Consider the following 15,925-nt stretch of genomic DNA (forward strand, 5'->3'; position numbering starts at 1 on the left):
TGGCAAGAAAGAGACACAAGGTATTTAAATGGCTATGATTGGAGCGTCAGTTTAGCTAAAATTACGATAGAGACAAGTATCTATACTAATCACACTCGTAGCAAGTTTCAGAACACTTCGAAGATCAGTGAATAAAATACTACATGCATGTTTGTGCTACGAACTAGTGCAGTACTCTTTCATTCTTATTAAAACATGCAGTATTACATATATATTAATTCGTTATATTGACAAAATCTAAAAAAAGCGTGTACAGTCATTGAATACCAACGCAATTGTTGTGTATTTTTAAAATAATATTAATTGTAAATAGAGCAGATAATAAATTCAACAGAAACAATGTCTGCTTGTACAAGAACTCAAAATTCGGAGCAACATACAAATGGGGAAGGAAATTTGGCTTCACCAAGAAAAAAACAACGAACATCAACATTTGGTCAATTCGCAAAAGTTACAGTTGTCCTTGGTGCTCAATGGGGCGACGAGGGTAAAGGAAAAGTCGTCGATATGCTTGCTGCTGATGCTGATATTGTTTGCCGGTGTCAGGTAATAAATTGCTTATCAAATATGATCCATACTTATAGCTCAACAAAACATCAACGATTTTATTTCACTGATGAATAGATTGATAAAATATTTATTCCATGATATGAGTCTTTTTGTTGTTTATATTCATTTCATAAGTTCTCAAATATATGTAAATAAGTCTAATAAGAGAGAAAGCCTTAAAGCTTCTTATCAAAATGACTTTTTACATTGACATAAATTTAGAGATATTGATCAGTAATGTAAAAATACAAGTGGTTGTTAAACATGTCTCAAGGTCTGGATAAGATTAATAATAATTCTTTACTCATTGTTTTCTTAATGACATAAACATTTTCAAAATTAATTCTTGCAAGTTGACAATCACATCAACTCAAAATCATTATTTGTGATTGTTGTGGATAAAAATCACTCTGATATATATGAACACAATCTTCTTTAGTAACTGGCATTTTGATGTTATACTTACAAGGATTTTTTTAGTTACTAATATACTTTGCTATGTTTGCGAAGTGATTCAGAGACCTGTTTTCATGTATATTTGAAAATACAAGAGTCTTTACTCATTTTAGTATGGATATTAGTTGTTTCAAAATATTCTTATACGAGTCATTTTGATTTTTTTAATGAAATTTTTATTATCATAATATCTTTGACATTTATCTGCTTCCTAGATGTGTTCCTGTTGAAACAATGCTCAGAGCTATACTTTCATTTCTATGATATTATTTAACAATCACTTATCAACGGAATGACAGTACGTGTTGAAATAGATAGGCATTAATTAATAAACTAAATGCTTTTTGGTATTTCATCTTTAATTTGTCAAATTTATATCATTGAGCATGAATGAATTTTTATCAGTTCTCAGTAGTTTTTTATTAAAAGATTGAAAATAATTGAGTTGCATAATGTTTAATATATTCATTTTTTCATGATGACACATTATGTAATCGTCTCAAATGATTTATTCTTTTAAATTTTCATTCGTCTCATCTTGCTTGAAGATTTTTTGTTTTTGGAAATAATACTTTTTTATATTTCATTTTAATGAAGAAAATACAATAACATATATTCTTAAATACATACATACATTGCCAGAACAATCTGTTTGAAGAATTTAATTGTTTACATTATATAAATTAAAATTGGTGATATTTGAAAATTTTTTTCTTTATTGTTTAATATTTAATTCTAACAACTTCTAGTTGAATGTTTATGTTTTAACTTTTAATTAGAATAAAATTCAATATTAGATTATCATAAAAAATATGTAAATTTATCTTAAAATCATTTTATCTTTGCAATTATAGTCATTTATATTTATTAGATGAAATAAATTGATATATTAATTGATGACTCGAAGCAAAATAAATGAAAAAATCGAATTTTTTTTAGATTTCAAGATTAATGCATAACATTAGAGTAAAAATTTTTTATAAAAGTTCGAAGAAAAACAATTTTTGTGGTTTAAAATAACCAACTATAAGAAGTTTACCAAAGAAATTTAACAAAAAACAAACTGTCTTGATTTTTCTTTAAATCACAGATATTTTTGAGTCACCAAGTATTAGGATACTTTAAATAAAAGTTTTTACCAGTGTATGTATAAAAAGACAAAATATTTTCTTACAAACCAATCTTTTCCACTTTATCCATTAAAACTTATAAAAAATACGTGTTTCTGTTAAAATTCTTCTTCTCCATTAAAGTAGAGATGTATAAAAATAAATATTACTAAGTATAACATCAGTTAGAGATAATAGAATGCGTAACGTTCAAATATAGAGTTAACCAAAAAAACAAAAAAAGGTACAAGTTGATAGAAAGAATTTATTAACTTGTAAAACCTGTAAAGAATTATATTATTTCAGGGTGGAAATAATGCAGGTCACACAGTAGTAGTAGATGGTACTCAATTCTTCTTTCATCTTCTACCTAGTGGAATTATCAATCCCAGATGCAAATCCATTTTAGGTAATTAAATTACTTCAATAAAATTTAACTATACTTATTCTCACTTTCAAAAAATTTTTTATCAAAAATAAAAACAAGACAAAAATATATATTTCTCCAAAGTATATGAAGAAAAATGAAAATAATTTTTTTTTATTATAGTTATAATCAATATCGTTATTGTATTTTTACATTCAATTAATAGAAAATTATAAGAATAATGTTGAAATGATTATTTAAATTAGTATAGAAATTTTTATATTCTAATATAGATTATAGATAGTTACATAAATTTGCTAATCCCTTCAGACATAGATATTATTTTCAACTAAAATAAATGTTAATATATTTTTAATTATGGTGTGTAATGTTAGGTATAGTGTGATTGCTACTATAATTAGTAATAGAATAATTTAATTTAACAAACATAATTTAATAACCATTATGAGACTCACACACATGAAAGGATATTACATTTCAACCTTCTAAAGGAAGTATTATTATCAGAATCCATTCATAGCCCATCCTTTTTATGGATTCTTTCCTTTCATCCTTATAAATAAGTAAATCGAATCATACATTGCTTTTACTATTCTGAAACTTGATTAAATAAATTAAAAAATCAATGCTCCAACCTTCAGAGTCCTTGCGTTCCTATAGTTAAAACAAACAGTTGATAAATGAATCTACTTTTTACATAATTGCTGGAGATATTTATTCTAGCAGAAGACAGTTTAAGATGGTTTAAAGTAAACAAGATCATTATGGATTTGACAGTAATAAAATATTTATGCTTCATAAAATAATTTTGCTCACAATGACAAGTTATTCAAATGGAATGTAAGGACTCCGGAGGTTTGAGTAAAAGTAGAGCTTGTGAAAAAAAAAGATAAGGATTAAAATAAGTAAGAATAATATGCAGGATATGCGTATATTAAATAAATATATGAATATAGGAGAGAATTGAAATTTTTGTTTGTGGATATAATAATAGAATGAAGGTTTGAAGTTTAGTTTATTGAAAAAGTTGTAGTATATTTGGAAAATGTAAGAAATTTTGATTTATAATTCAAATTTTAAAATATTGATGAACACATTATTATTATGTAAATGTGCAGATTAATAGCATATCTATTTTAATCGATTATACCAATCCAGGGTAATAGGATGATTTATTTGCAAATTTATTATTGATTTTACTCAACTGATTTATCATATTTGTCGTCAAAATATTTTTGTAATAAAAAAGATATTTTATCTTTGAATAAATGATTGTGAAATAAATTTTTCTTTTATACAATAATAATCTTTTATATTTGAATTTATTTTTTAGGCAATGGCGTCGTTATACATTTACCTGGATTATTTGAAGAGTTGGAGCAGAATGAGGCTAAAGGTTTAAAGGATTGGGAAGATCGACTTATTATATCTGATAGAGCCCATTTGGTTTTCGATTTCCATCAAAAAGTTGATGGAATGCAGGAGCTTGAAAAAGGAACTCAGTCGTTGGGAACAACCAAAAAAGGAATTGGTCCAACTTACTCTAGTAAAGCTACTCGTAATGGTTTACGTATTGGTGAACTTCTTGGAGATTTCGACAAATTTTCGGAGAAATTTAATGCTCTTGTATCTTGTTATCAAAGAATGTTTCCATCATTGCACGTTGATGTTAAAGCTGAATTAGAGCGCTATAAAGGGTAATTATGCAGTATTTATTCTGTCATGATAATTGATTATTCTTGTGCAAATTAACATTTATAAGTAAGTTAGACTAAATAAAAAATAGCTAAAAATAAATTCTTAAGCTCATATGTGTATGCTGCAACAAGTTTTGTAATGTCTTATTTATATGATTACGTCTGCTTAAAGAATATATTTATTTTATTTATTGATATCATAAAAGTCATTATTTAAGACTTATTATATTCAAAAAGCAGAGTATCAAAAAATTTCATAAGGTTATTTATGTTTTGCTGAATGATATTTAATGAGTGTAATATTATTGCAGGTATGCGGAAAGAATTCGACCATTAGTAAAGGAAACAGTATACTATTTAAATTCTGCATTGAAAGCTGGTCAAAAAGTCTTGGTAGAAGGAGCAAATGCTGCAATGTTGGACATAGACTTTGGAACGTATCCATATGTAACAAGCTCGAATTGTAGTATCGGCGGTGTTTGCACTGGCCTTGGACTACCACCGTCCACAATTGGTGAAGTTATTGGTGTTGTAAAAGCTTACACAACGAGAGTTGGTGATGGACCTTTTCCAACAGAGTTAAGAGACTCAACCGGTGAATTACTTCAATCACGTGGCCATGAAGTTGGCGTTACCACGAATCGTAAAAGACGGTGTGGGTGGCTTGATTTGGCACTTTTGAAATTCACTGGCATGGTCAATGGGTGAGTTTTCGATAACAATTATTCTCATGCAATAAGTTAATTAATTTTTTTGTTTGTAAAATTTTATCATTAGTTATTAATTTTTAATCAAAAAAACTATCAATCAGTATTATAAGCTATTTAATATAATTAAAAACAACCCAGCAATTTAATTTTGCAAGCTATTTTAAAATATATTCTTAAAGATTATCTTTTTTTATGCTCGTTTTTAAAGATGTACGATCAAAGTTTACTAGACTCGTAATTCAACGGGTTTCTAAATAAAAAATAACTCATCAAACTATCTTTCATTTTTTTGTGATATTTCAATAACTTTAATACATTTTTCCAATTGCTAACAGATATACTTCAATTTGCTTAACGAAATTGGATATTCTCGATACGTTACCTGAAATAAAGATATGTATTGGATATCGCATCAATGGAAATAACATTGATTATTTCCCGAGTACTGTGTCCGAACTTTCTCGTGTAGAACCAATTTATGAAACATTTGAAGGATGGAATGTACCTACGGAAGGAGTACGTTCATTGGATAAATTACCTCTTAATGCTCGAAGATACGTTAAAACTATAGAAGACCATTTAGGTATTCCAGGTGAGTTTGAATTATCACTAATAATTATCAAATTTTAAATTATGTCATTTGATTGGTTAATTAATTTTTTTTTAGTTAAATGGATTGGTGTTGGAGCAGGTCGAGAAAGCATTATTACACTTTGACCATCCAATATTCTTAATCAATTTGTTCAATTTATTATGTTTAGCGTATTAAATTAATTAATAATGAAATCTGTATTAATGGTAATTTTGATTAATGAAATTGATAAACGCACAAGTTACTCTAAGTAGCTTTAAGAGTATGCGGTACAATTGTTATGGTTAATAAATCAATTGAATGTAATTCTTTCCTGTAATTATAACGTATCATTTATATTTATATTTTTCCATTTTTTAACAAAGTACAAAATCGGTTGTTAATTTTAATAATATTTTTAGACTCTTATGCTTTTCGCAAACTGTTCAATTTGATTTCTTTTCTATCTCTGGCTCGTCGATTTTGAAACCATATTTTTATCTGTGAATTGAATTTAGTATTGTATCAACGTTATATAGTTCGATCAACTATTTGATAGTGTTACTTACTCTGTTGTGAGGTAATCTTAAAATAGTAGCTAAATGATGAACGTCTTTCTTTGAAAGATAGGCATTGTTTCGATATTTCTCTTCAAGAACTTCAAGTTGAAATGAAGTAAAAGGAATTCTAGGATGTGTAGCAGGTTTTCTTTTACAAGCTCTGTTGTTGAATGTTCTTTTTGGTATTTTTGGAGGTTGATATCTAGTGCACTGAAGCCATGAAAAATCACTCCGAGACACTATTTTTCTTTTATCATGGAACAATTCTTCACATTGTTGTTTATTAATAGGTTGAATACGTTCATTTGATGAAGATGTGTAAACTTCACTATTAACTAAATTATTATAATTGCTTTGGTCAATACTTGAGTTATTATTATAATTAACACGTAGAAGTTTGTCTTGTATTAAATTCATTTTGATCAAATGAATACTCCATAGTGGAGGAGTAGATTCTGTTGTTTTATCAGCAAGAATATGTGCGATACTAAAATTGCTGGACTTTTTATTGAATTTATGTAGCTCGGACATTTTCGGAGGTACAACTGAATTATCGGTTTGTTGGCTGTTAGTTTTATATCTGCCGAGAAAGGACAGAACAGAAGAAGGGATAAAAAAGATAGTAGCCACCCTACTTACTTTTAATAGTCTACACCATCTATTTTGCAGGAAAATTAAACGCTTAGTTGCATTCTCGATGGCTATCAAATTGCACAAGTTCATGGGACATGTCACCGATTCTGACGAGCCCTTGTACCGGTTTATTGTTGTACATATTTTTATACTAAAGTATTATCTCTGTTGGGGTATCTACCCTAAAAACCTCTAATAACAACAATGTAATTGATACTACTGGCGGTTTCTTGGGAAGTGATCCTCTCTCGCTTACTTCAATAGACCAGATGTCTCAATGAACCAAGCGCATAACTCGAAAGCCACAGGGGTCAACTAATCTGGTAATACGCTAGGTAATATAACCACACGCAAATTGATATTGTGTTATTCTGGAGCGTAAGTCTTTTGTGGTAAAAGCATGCCTATAACTATAATTAAACTTTCATATCTCTTCAATACAGATTCATATAATTTCAGGATTAGATAATTAAGTTTGTATTAAATAACATTGTTTTAATAATAAATAATTAAATTTAATGTTTTTTGATAGCTTGGAGAAAATTAATTACATTTCATATAATATTTATAATGAAATGTAAAAATGATGTTCATGTGTGGTTATGGTTGAAATGATGGTTTGGAGACTATAGAAAATTATTTTTTAATCCACTATTTACATAATAAATATTAAATTATTGAAACTTTAGTATAATATAAATTAGTTTGCTTTCAGATCAATGCATTGTTATTTTCTGCTTTAATGCATTTGAGTACTAACAGAGTATGAATTCGTGTACAGTCGGGTACAATCGGGTGATGTCGGCTATATTAGAATTGAGCAGCTGAGTCAGATAACCAAAAAATGTATTGTGTTGTGAAATTTTCCAAATCAATTACAGAGCAGAAATTCTCATTGATATTACAATATTTTGATCAATATTGGATGTTTTTTTATTCTCAAACTCGTATTATGTGAAATTATAAAAGGATTTGAAGGTATAACCTAGATATATTCTTTCAATTATCTACACAAATATTTACCATTAACTTTTCTCATCATTTTGTGAAACTTATAAATTGAAAAGTTCACAAATACTATTTCCAGTAATTTTACTTTTACGATTGATTATTTTTTAGTAATTTAAACGACTATTCTAGATATGTCTCTCTAGAGTAATGTAGCAATTAATAAACCAATTCAGAAACAATTTAAATAAATACTACATTTAACGAACCTACTATTAATTTTGTTACCTGAAATTATCAAGAAAATGCTAGGTCATGTTTAATAATATTGACAAATAAATTTTTCATAAATTAAATGTCTCTTCAAGATTACATAATTTATAATACATTGAAGTCAATTTGAGAAGCTTTATTGTTTACTATCAATTCTACAGAATATTTAAACTCTTGTGTATTATCAATAATCACTAGTTAATTATTATTACTTGGTAAATTTAAAATGGAAATTCTGGATGATTTCTGATTCCTTTGAAAAAGTTGAAGTCACAAATACGAGCAGCAGTTCCTCGATCTAAACTTTCCAGTTCTTTAAGATCCTCTTTATCAAGTTCAAAGTCAAAAAGATTAATATTGTCTTGAATTCGTACTGGATTCGTACTTTTCGGAATAGCAACAATATTTTGTTGTATTAAAAATTTCAATGCTATTTGTGCTGATGTTTTCTGATGCTTTTTAGCAATATTAATCACTACAGAATTGTCCATGATACTAGGAATTTTCTCATCTTGTCCTAGCATTTTTACCAAACCTCTCGTGCCCAATGGTGAATAAGCAGTCACAGCAATATTATTTTTTCGACAAAATGAAACCTTGAAAGCAATTAAGTCAATATAAATATCTTGATAATTATTTATATCTTGTAATATGGAAATATAATTTTTATTTACCATTTCTTTTTGCTGGAAATAAACATGCAATTCAATTTGCAAATTAGAAACAGGTTGCTTAGCATGGCTCAGAACTCTAGTAATTTGCTTTTCATTAAAATTTGATAATCCAATGGCAAGTGTTTTACCAGCTGCTACTTGTTTTTCCATTTCTTGCCACATAGCAAGATGATCTGTGTTAGTATCAATTTTTATATTTCCTTCTTCATCCTTTGGATGTAAATCATCTCCAACTTCCTCAAATGAGAATGGGGTGTGAATTAAATATAAATCTAAATAAGAAAGTCGTAAAGCGTTCAAAGATTTATCGATCCACTTGCTGACTCCACCAGGACGATGTCCAGTTGGTGGTACCTGAAATAAAATTAAAAATTGGAGAATTAAAATAAAAATTAATTGAACCTTTTTAATAAACTTAAACTCACTTTCGTAACGATAAATAAATCCTCTCTCTTAATTTTTCCAGAGTGAATCCATCTTTCCAAAACTTCACCGATCACTTCTTCATTTTCATACACAGGTGCGGTGTCTATATGTCTGTATCCGGCTGCTAAAGCATTATCAAGAGCAGCAGTCAACTCTTCTTTAGTGGCCTAAATTTAAAAATCATTAAAAAAAAATTATTTAACATTCTGGAAGTAGGATAAAAATCAGAATCATTTGTAAAACTAAATTCTCTACTTACTTGCCATGTTCCAAATCCCAATATAGGCATATTACGTCCATTCGGTAATGTAATAGTTTTTGCAGTCATTTTTGTAATGCTCTATCGTGCAGTTGGAGTTGAAATGATTAAGAAGAAGTGAGCCAGAGTTGTACTTGAAGAATGTAACGGCAATTTTGTACCACTTTGATCCCCACCAAAGTATTATATTTCTGTTGAAGATAAGATCCTTTCTCTGGACAAATTTATGTGACCATGACAGAAAAAACTGTTTTTATTATTTCATGGTATGCGCCGATGACATTGGTGAAAAAATTAATTTAATATTAAATCAGTAAATAAATTAATTGCTGAAGAATTTATCGATTGTACTTCTATGATTATAAGTAATATCGTAAATACCTGAAAAATATCTTGCTTTATCTACTTCACGATTTTCTGTTAAAAAAAAATTAAATCATCTGTCAATACTTTTTTTTTTATTATCACCAAGTCCCCACAATAACAGTTACTGACATTATAGTCATTTGTGTACATAATGAGTTCATGTTAAGATTTATTACATGTTACTTTGTATGACTAGATTAAATGTTTCCAATGATTATTATTTTTGGATAAATTTGATCTTTATAGCATAACAATGATTTCTTCAATTTCATCATGTTTAATCAGTGCTGCATTTTTGTAGGATTCATTAATTATAAATAACATTATTTAATATGAATTGGCTGGTCTTGGAATATAATTAACGCTCAATATATCTAAATTATGTCAAGATGTATACCTGCATCAATTGTTCTCAGCAAGTTGAAGAACTTTACAGGCGTTATAGCCCTAGTGTTCTCAAAGTACTGAAGTGTGTAAGTTATCATCAGTTATTTACTAATATTTATTGATAATGAAATTATTCGAATGAATTTTAATTATCATACATCTTATTACTAGAGCAACTGTGGAAATTTAGCTGATAAATATATCGAGTATGATCCTGTGATAGTTCTTCTAGACTTGGTTCTTCTTGAAAAGCAAGCCTATCGACACTTGCTTTATAATAGCACTTTCAAATCATACTGGAAATTGATGGTAGTCTTACTTCTGAGTGAGTCATTCAGAGTATGGTCGAATTTTGGAAAGCATGAAGTTCTTGAGAAGATAGAAGATAAAATAGAATATAATAAAAATATTGGATTTGAGGGGGAGCAAAGTTTTTATATTCTTTTGGCCCACACTGGACTATCATTAGGTACATTTGTCCTTGCTGTAGCTGTTGGAACAGAACTACGTTGGCTTTCGATGGGCAAAAAGCCGAAAAAATATAAGGTTATCGATCTCTTCAGAGCATTAGTTGTTGGAGGAAGTGCTAAATTATTGGGATTACTCAGTCTGGTTTGGCGACATGTTGCTCAGGATCTCCATTATATTCTGATACATGGTTATACGATGCTGTGTCTACTCACAGCATATTCAGGTAAAAAAATAGAATTTAATTTAATTTTGTTTGATATTTATTATCGTTAAAAACAACATGAAATAGTAAATATAATAACAAATTAATTTTTATGGAGTTTGTTAATAATTTTATTAAATAGTTTGGTTAAAAATTTTAAATAAAATGTTTACATTTATTATTATATTTAAAGTCAATTGCCTAAATCCCATTACTGTTTCGTTTTTTTTTCTTTTATAAAAATTTATAGTTCCGTATTTCGTAACCGTATCATTGACATTAATCCTACTCCTTGAAAAAGTTATGTTTATCTAAAATTTCATTTAACGTTCTTTGTTTGGTTTTAACATTTAATAATATTATTTACGATATGATATAATTTTACTTCTAATTTTTTTTTTCAGTTGTTTGCGAGAGTGGAAGAATTGGATCTATTATTGGATTAGCTTTCGGATTAATAGCATACAACTACGTCTCTTCAAGTACTTTATGGTTTCCACCAGCAATGACGAATACTACACTTTTAGATAAAGAAATTTAATATTTTTTGAAAGATATCAGTTAGCTTGTATTTAAATTTCCTTGACAGGTAGGACACTCCAACCTATAACTAATCTATCAAAACCACAAGAAAATAGGTTGCATGGTGATCCAGCTTCTTCTGCCCAAGCTACTGAGCAAACCATTCTTCGATGACCCTGCCAAATTTGTCATGTACATATGTATATTTTTTAAATTATTAACATGATAAAAGTATTAATAAAAATGTCAATAATAAAAGAAAAAATAGTCCTTACCCGTCTACTAGTACGTGGTAGTCGTGCTAATCTTTGTCCACTGAGATCAAATAGACGTATTTGTCTATTATCATGAGGAATAGCAACGATACCGTTATTGGATACTGCTAATCGATTAGCGGCACTATCTCCTCGGATCGTAGCTAGTGGACTTCGTATATTTCGCAACTCCCAAACTTTCACACTTCGATCATCTGAGCCAGAAACAATTTTGTCTTCTCTCGTAAAAACAGCTGATGTAACAGCTCTGTTGAAAGAACATCAGTATTTTATGACTTTTCTCAATTTAAAGCAAGGAAAATAAAATAATAATAATGATTTTAAACATTAAATATAAAATCTAAATTTTAAAATTCTTACTCAGTGTGTCCTTGAAATACTGAAACAGAGTGAATAGGTTCTCTGAAATCCCACAAACGAAATGTACCATCGCGACTAGATGTAACACATAAGCGTTGAGCATGATGAGTAGAGACATGAGTTAGCTCTTGATCATGTCCACATAGAGTATGAATTATTTCGCCAGTTTCAGCATCATAAAGATTGGCCGTTCGATCCCATGAAGCTGTAACTAATTGTTCAGCTCCAGACAACCAATCTGCAGCCATTACAACACCAGTATGTCCTAGTAATTCACGAACTGGTGTTCTAAGTGTTGGAGGTTCTTCTTGATCATCGCCAAGATAAGAAGCATTAGTTGGCGTTCGATCAATAGCTGATAAATCTTCAGATGAAGATTGTCGTTTTGGTATATCCCAGTTAACAGCAGCCTGCCAAATATGAGCAGAACAGTCTCCACTTGCAGTTAATGCCAAATCTATTGTAGGATGAAAGCGCACTGAATTTACAGATCCATTATGACCGATATATTGAAGTAGACAACGTCCACTTTCGATTGCTATTACACGAGCTGTATGGTCTGCTGAAGCCGTAGCTATAATGGGTTGTCCTGGACGACCAACACTTACTTCCCATACTCCATCTTTATGTCCAATATACTGACGTTGCATACTGCAGTTCATGGTTGGATTCTTAAAACTTGAAACTATTTTACTTGTCTGAGCTTTAAGTTTGTGCGATGTCTTAACTTTCTGAGCAGTATTAATCACAGCTAAATAATAATAAATTAGATGTATTAAAATAATGAATTATTTATATGAAAATAATAAAATGAAATGGCTTACATTTTGCTTTGGAAGGATTCTTTGAATCGGAATAATCAGCCTGATCACCTGGAGGTAGACTGCGTTCACCTGATCCATAACATTCTCGTTCAAGTTTTTCGTTTAAAGCATCAATTTTCTCTTGTACTGCAATAAAAACTCGAGATCAATATGGAATTACAGAAGAATACAGAATCATTCTCGACCATCTCTTACACCCGATGTTTTCCAAGTAGACCATCTCGAATTCTTTATAGATTTGTTGGAAAAGATCAAATAATCGCGAGTGAACAGCAGATGGTATTGCACTATCCTCAAGATCTGATCGGAAGCTCATATAGTGTAAAGCCATTGATTGAAGTGGCGTTGAGCCACTTTGGCTTAATTGTGATTGAAGTTCGGTATCCGTACTGCTTTGTACTCTAGGTATTGATATACGTTTCACTTTCGTGGTAGACTTGGTGCCGGTGGACGTTGGTGGTTCGCCAGGCATTGTGCATTCAAAGTGCTTCACTACAATGGTTATATTCAAACATTTACATGTGCTAACTTTTTATCCATGCATGTGTGCAACAAAAATTAGTATTAAAGTCATTTATTTGCAATAATTATTGTGTCCATGCATTTTTATAACAAAAAACAAATTGACAAATTTTAAGTCAGAGACACCATTTGTTCACAAAAAATAATTATAGATGGACTGATTTCACTAACATTGTAAAGCTATCGTCAGACATGGCTCTTAAAATATTTACTCCTTAAGGTCACTTTCAAAAACCATACATGATCAAGAGTAATCTTCAAACTTCAGACTTGCTAACTCATGAGTACTTAACTAATGATTTATCAATAAATGAATGAATCTTTAACTAAGATATTTTTTGTGAAAATTATTGTTTTATTATCTCCTTTTTAGAGCCACTTTTGAAAGGTAAAATTGAAAGATAACAGATATTGATCTTCAAAAAAATAATTTATTATAAATTCAAAATCACCATACTATTTAATACAGATAGAAATTCTAATAATTGTGATAAATTGTATTATTCAATAACCATTCTTTGTCATACTCTATTTTATTAAACTACTCATGAATTCCGTGTCGTTTTGATTCGCCATTTAAATTGCATGAAGCGCACTCTAGTAGGATTCTAAAATTATGTAGATAATACATGAAAGTTATAGAATTAGAATGTATAAACTATAATAATTTAACTATTTTGAAACGGCATTAATAGCATGAAATTTCAATTATTTTGAAAATGTTTGACCTAATTAATGAGTAACAGTCACACCGAGTTTTTGGTTGTTATGTTAATTGCCATAAAACGTATACATATTTAGTACACTTAATTTTTTTTTCAACTAAGAAAAAAACCTAAGAAAATGATGAATTTCAAATATTGTTGATTCTTAAATTTGAATATTTGGCGTTAAATGATTCATTGTCATTATTTATACTTGGCGCACATTTTTGTACAGCCCAGGAGGAGGGAGCTATTTTTGATAAGATTAATTGTTTAGTCGATTAATTATCGACTAATCTTAAAATGGTCGACAAAGTTCTGATCAGCTGAGAGATGGTACGGTAGAAGGCCATAGAGATATTACAGTGAACATTGACATTACGCAAATGCTTCAAAAGCGTTTGTATTTGTATTGTTGGTGTGAGTTATTTTCACATGTGACTGTTTGCTTGTACACACTATACATACGTTTCGTGATGCATATCACGAAAATATTGGTGGTTTGTAATAAATACATATGAATTGTATATGTTTTCATCAGTTTCCATTATTAATCTGACATATTTACCAATTTTGAATACTTATTTTACATTCAGTTGTTCTTGTATATATGAAGATAAACATAATAAATTGAGTATTTGATTTATTGTGAATATTAGTGACAATGATACTTCGAAGGACAATAAAAAGAGACTTTTCAATGTAATTTTTTTTTTAATAAAAAATTGTTAAAAATCACTAATTGTTTTTTAGCCTGTACTTGTAAATAATCATCTGAAATGTTATTGATACTTGAATAGATTGGGAAAAACAACCGTTCATTAACTTTTCAATTAAATTAAAACAGTTTTTAACAAAGAATCAAAAGTTGATACAATGAGTGATGATGATAGAGATATTGATATCGAAAGTGATGTAAGTAAACTTATCTAAAAGTCTTTAGTACTTTTTAAAAGTATATTTAGTAAAGAAAAATTCATTAATGGTATTATTTCTTATCAATAATAGGAAGGCGACGATTCAGACTCTAGACAAAGACCAACGAATAATACTCAATATTATTCTCAGGTATGTGCAGTTTGATGGATGTTTCTTCATTCTTACCATTATTACAATTGATATTACATAAGTTTATTTATGTAAAATAAATATTACTTTAAAGCTAAAAAGTTTAAATGAAATTTTAAACAATACAGCAGAAGTATGTTTATTTTCAATAACAGGGTGTACATCTTTCACAGGCAGAAAAACGCGCCCATCACAATGCACTCGAAAGAAAGCGCCGTGATCACATAAAGGATAGTTTTTCGAGTCTACGCGACACAGTACCTGCTTTACAAGGAGAAAAAGTTGCGAGCAGAGCACAAATTTTAAAGAAAGCTGCCGAGTATATTCAGTTTATGAGACGTAAAAATGCTTCACATCAACAAGACATTGAAGACCTCAAACGACAAAATAGTTTATTAGAATCACAAAGTAGGGCATTAGAAATGATTCAATCAAATCTATAAAAGAAACAATATTAATATTAACTAAAATCAATCAATCTAGAAATTAAACTTTTTTTCAATTTTTGTTTTGCAGTTCGAACATTGGAAAAAGCTAAAATAACTGGAAATTTTGCAGCAGAATCGTGCGAAGTATCAAAAGCAGAATCTGTTAATATTGGTAATTATAATGATTCAGAATCAGAATCTTCAGATAGTGAAGCTAGCAGAGCTGTACGTCATCCAAAAAAATTAAAAATTGCTGCTAATCTTCATCATTGATTTTCGATAAAGTTACTCTTATAAAAATTATTTTGTATTAATTAATAATATAGAAATTACTATCAATCATATTAAGTACATAGAATATATCTTACTAATATTGGATTATAGATACATGAAATGGATGAAATCAATTAGCTTCATTTATATCGAAATAATTATTAATTGAATAAGAATTAATTTAATTATTTTTATGGCAATAATTACTATAAATAAATTTACATTTAAGCACCATACTATATTCTAATTTTAATATGGTTTATTCAAGAT

At 28.9% G+C, this 15,925-nt stretch overlaps 6 protein-coding genes across 10 annotated transcripts; 3 read left to right on the forward strand and 3 right to left on the reverse strand.

The window, feature by feature from the left end:
* The first annotated feature begins 1 nt into the window (after position 1).
* On the forward strand, positions 2-5,807 carry AdSS (adenylosuccinate synthetase). The gene is made up of 6 exons (XM_035085021.1): positions 2-546; positions 2,421-2,523; positions 3,836-4,199; positions 4,511-4,903; positions 5,245-5,501; positions 5,577-5,807. The coding sequence occupies exons 1-6, from the start codon at positions 340-342 to the stop codon at positions 5,624-5,626; spliced, it is 1,374 nt and encodes a 457-aa protein (XP_034940912.1). The 5' UTR covers positions 2-339; the 3' UTR covers positions 5,627-5,807.
* Positions 5,808-5,893: 86 nt separating this feature from the next.
* On the reverse strand, positions 5,894-6,681 carry LOC118067976 (homeobox protein MSH-C). Its single transcript, XM_035085025.1, has 2 exons — positions 6,050-6,681; positions 5,894-5,981 (listed from the first exon to the last, which is right to left on the reverse strand). The coding sequence occupies exons 1-2, from the start codon at positions 6,569-6,571 to the stop codon at positions 5,907-5,909; spliced, it is 597 nt and encodes a 198-aa protein (XP_034940916.1). The 5' UTR covers positions 6,572-6,681; the 3' UTR covers positions 5,894-5,906.
* A 778-nt stretch (positions 6,682-7,459) lies between these two features.
* On the forward strand, positions 7,460-11,466 carry Arv1 (ACAT-related protein required for viability 1). The gene is made up of 4 exons (XM_035085023.1): positions 7,460-7,651; positions 9,921-10,092; positions 10,178-10,700; positions 11,084-11,466. The coding sequence occupies exons 2-4, from the start codon at positions 10,009-10,011 to the stop codon at positions 11,218-11,220; spliced, it is 744 nt and encodes a 247-aa protein (XP_034940914.1). The 5' UTR covers positions 7,460-7,651; positions 9,921-10,008; the 3' UTR covers positions 11,221-11,466.
* Positions 8,016-9,562, reverse strand: LOC118067974 (1,5-anhydro-D-fructose reductase). Its single transcript, XM_035085022.1, has 4 exons — positions 9,254-9,562; positions 8,994-9,161; positions 8,569-8,922; positions 8,016-8,490 (listed from the first exon to the last, which is right to left on the reverse strand). Exons 1-4 carry the CDS (start codon positions 9,320-9,322, stop codon positions 8,116-8,118), a joined length of 966 nt encoding a protein of 321 aa, XP_034940913.1. The 5' UTR covers positions 9,323-9,562; the 3' UTR covers positions 8,016-8,115.
* Positions 11,058-13,785, reverse strand: Wdr37 (WD repeat domain 37). 3 transcript variants are annotated; one of them, XM_035085011.1, is made up of 6 exons: positions 13,354-13,785; positions 12,856-13,152; positions 12,661-12,786; positions 11,837-12,587; positions 11,477-11,723; positions 11,058-11,377 (listed from the first exon to the last, which is right to left on the reverse strand). In XM_035085011.1, the coding sequence occupies exons 2-6, from the start codon at positions 13,130-13,132 to the stop codon at positions 11,252-11,254; spliced, it is 1,527 nt and encodes a 508-aa protein (XP_034940902.1). In that variant the 5' UTR covers positions 13,133-13,152; positions 13,354-13,785; the 3' UTR covers positions 11,058-11,251. The 3 variants fall into 3 exon arrangements, with proteins under 3 accessions (XP_034940902.1, XP_034940900.1, XP_034940901.1); XM_035085009.1 differs by having other exon boundaries at positions 13,710-13,727; XM_035085010.1 differs by having other exon boundaries at positions 12,856-13,784.
* A 478-nt stretch (positions 13,786-14,263) lies between these two features.
* LOC118067917 (MYC associated factor X) lies at positions 14,264-15,724 on the forward strand. 3 transcript variants are annotated; one of them, XM_035084931.1, is made up of 5 exons: positions 14,264-14,588; positions 14,687-14,801; positions 14,895-14,954; positions 15,110-15,362; positions 15,471-15,724. In XM_035084931.1, exons 2-5 carry the CDS (start codon positions 14,763-14,765, stop codon positions 15,653-15,655), a joined length of 537 nt encoding a protein of 178 aa, XP_034940822.1. In that variant the 5' UTR covers positions 14,264-14,588; positions 14,687-14,762; the 3' UTR covers positions 15,656-15,724. The 3 variants fall into 3 exon arrangements, with proteins under 3 accessions (XP_034940822.1, XP_034940825.1, XP_034940824.1); XM_035084934.1 differs by having other exon boundaries at positions 14,267-14,588; positions 15,128-15,362; XM_035084933.1 differs by lacking the exon at positions 14,264-14,588 and having other exon boundaries at positions 14,599-14,801.
* The last annotated feature ends 201 nt before the right edge of the window (positions 15,725-15,925 follow it).

Source organism: Chelonus insularis, unplaced genomic scaffold, assembly GCF_013357705.1.
Source record: "Chelonus insularis isolate UGA/USDA-ARS -01 unplaced genomic scaffold, ASM1335770v1 contig_398_pilon, whole genome shotgun sequence".
Lineage (NCBI taxonomy): Eukaryota > Metazoa > Arthropoda > Insecta > Hymenoptera > Braconidae > Chelonus > Chelonus insularis.

What these genes read in the sequence shown, in the direction of transcription:
- AdSS (XM_035085021.1), top strand. Translation starts at nt 340, where the DNA reads ATGTCTGCTTGTACAAGAACTCAAAATTCGGAGCAACATACAAATGGG. An exon ending in ATATTGTTTGCCGGTGTCAG is followed by an intron (nt 547 to 2,420) that starts GTAATAAATTGC and finishes ATATTATTTCAG; the next exon opens with GGTGGAAATAATGCAGGTCA. An exon ending in GAATTAGAGCGCTATAAAGG is followed by an intron (nt 4,200 to 4,510) that starts GTAATTATGCAG and finishes ATATTATTGCAG; the next exon opens with GTATGCGGAAAGAATTCGAC.
- LOC118067976 (XM_035085025.1), bottom strand. Translation starts at nt 6,571, where the DNA reads ATGTCCGAGCTACATAAATTCAATAAAAAGTCCAGCAATTTTAGTATC. An exon ending in TAAGATTACCTCACAACAGA is followed by an intron (nt 5,982 to 6,049) that starts GTAAGTAACACT and finishes TTCAATTCACAG; the next exon opens with ATAAAAATATGGTTTCAAAA.
- Arv1 (XM_035085023.1), top strand. Translation starts at nt 10,009, where the DNA reads ATGTATACCTGCATCAATTGTTCTCAGCAAGTTGAAGAACTTTACAGG. An exon ending in TTCTCAAAGTACTGAAGTGT is followed by an intron (nt 10,093 to 10,177) that starts GTAAGTTATCAT and finishes TCTTATTACTAG; the next exon opens with AGCAACTGTGGAAATTTAGC. An exon ending in TCTACTCACAGCATATTCAG is followed by an intron (nt 10,701 to 11,083) that starts GTAAAAAAATAG and finishes TTTTTTTTTCAG; the next exon opens with TTGTTTGCGAGAGTGGAAGA.
- LOC118067917 (XM_035084931.1), top strand. Translation starts at nt 14,763, where the DNA reads ATGAGTGATGATGATAGAGATATTGATATCGAAAGTGAT. An exon ending in ATATTGATATCGAAAGTGAT is followed by an intron (nt 14,802 to 14,894) that starts GTAAGTAAACTT and finishes TATCAATAATAG; the next exon opens with GAAGGCGACGATTCAGACTC. An exon ending in ATACTCAATATTATTCTCAG is followed by an intron (nt 14,955 to 15,109) that starts GTATGTGCAGTT and finishes TTTCAATAACAG; the next exon opens with GGTGTACATCTTTCACAGGC.
- LOC118067974 (XM_035085022.1), bottom strand. Translation starts at nt 9,322, where the DNA reads ATGACTGCAAAAACTATTACATTACCGAATGGACGTAATATGCCTATA. An exon ending in ATTTATTTATCGTTACGAAA is followed by an intron (nt 8,923 to 8,993) that starts GTGAGTTTAAGT and finishes ATTTTATTTCAG; the next exon opens with GTACCACCAACTGGACATCG. An exon ending in ATTTCCAGCAAAAAGAAATG is followed by an intron (nt 8,491 to 8,568) that starts GTAAATAAAAAT and finishes ATTGCTTTCAAG; the next exon opens with GTTTCATTTTGTCGAAAAAA.
- Wdr37 (XM_035085009.1), bottom strand. An exon ending in GTATTTCAAGGACACACTGA is followed by an intron (nt 11,724 to 11,836) that starts GTAAGAATTTTA and finishes TTCTTTCAACAG; the next exon opens with AGCTGTTACATCAGCTGTTT. An exon ending in TACCACGTACTAGTAGACGG is followed by an intron (nt 11,378 to 11,476) that starts GTAAGGACTATT and finishes CAAATTTGGCAG; the next exon opens with GGTCATCGAAGAATGGTTTG.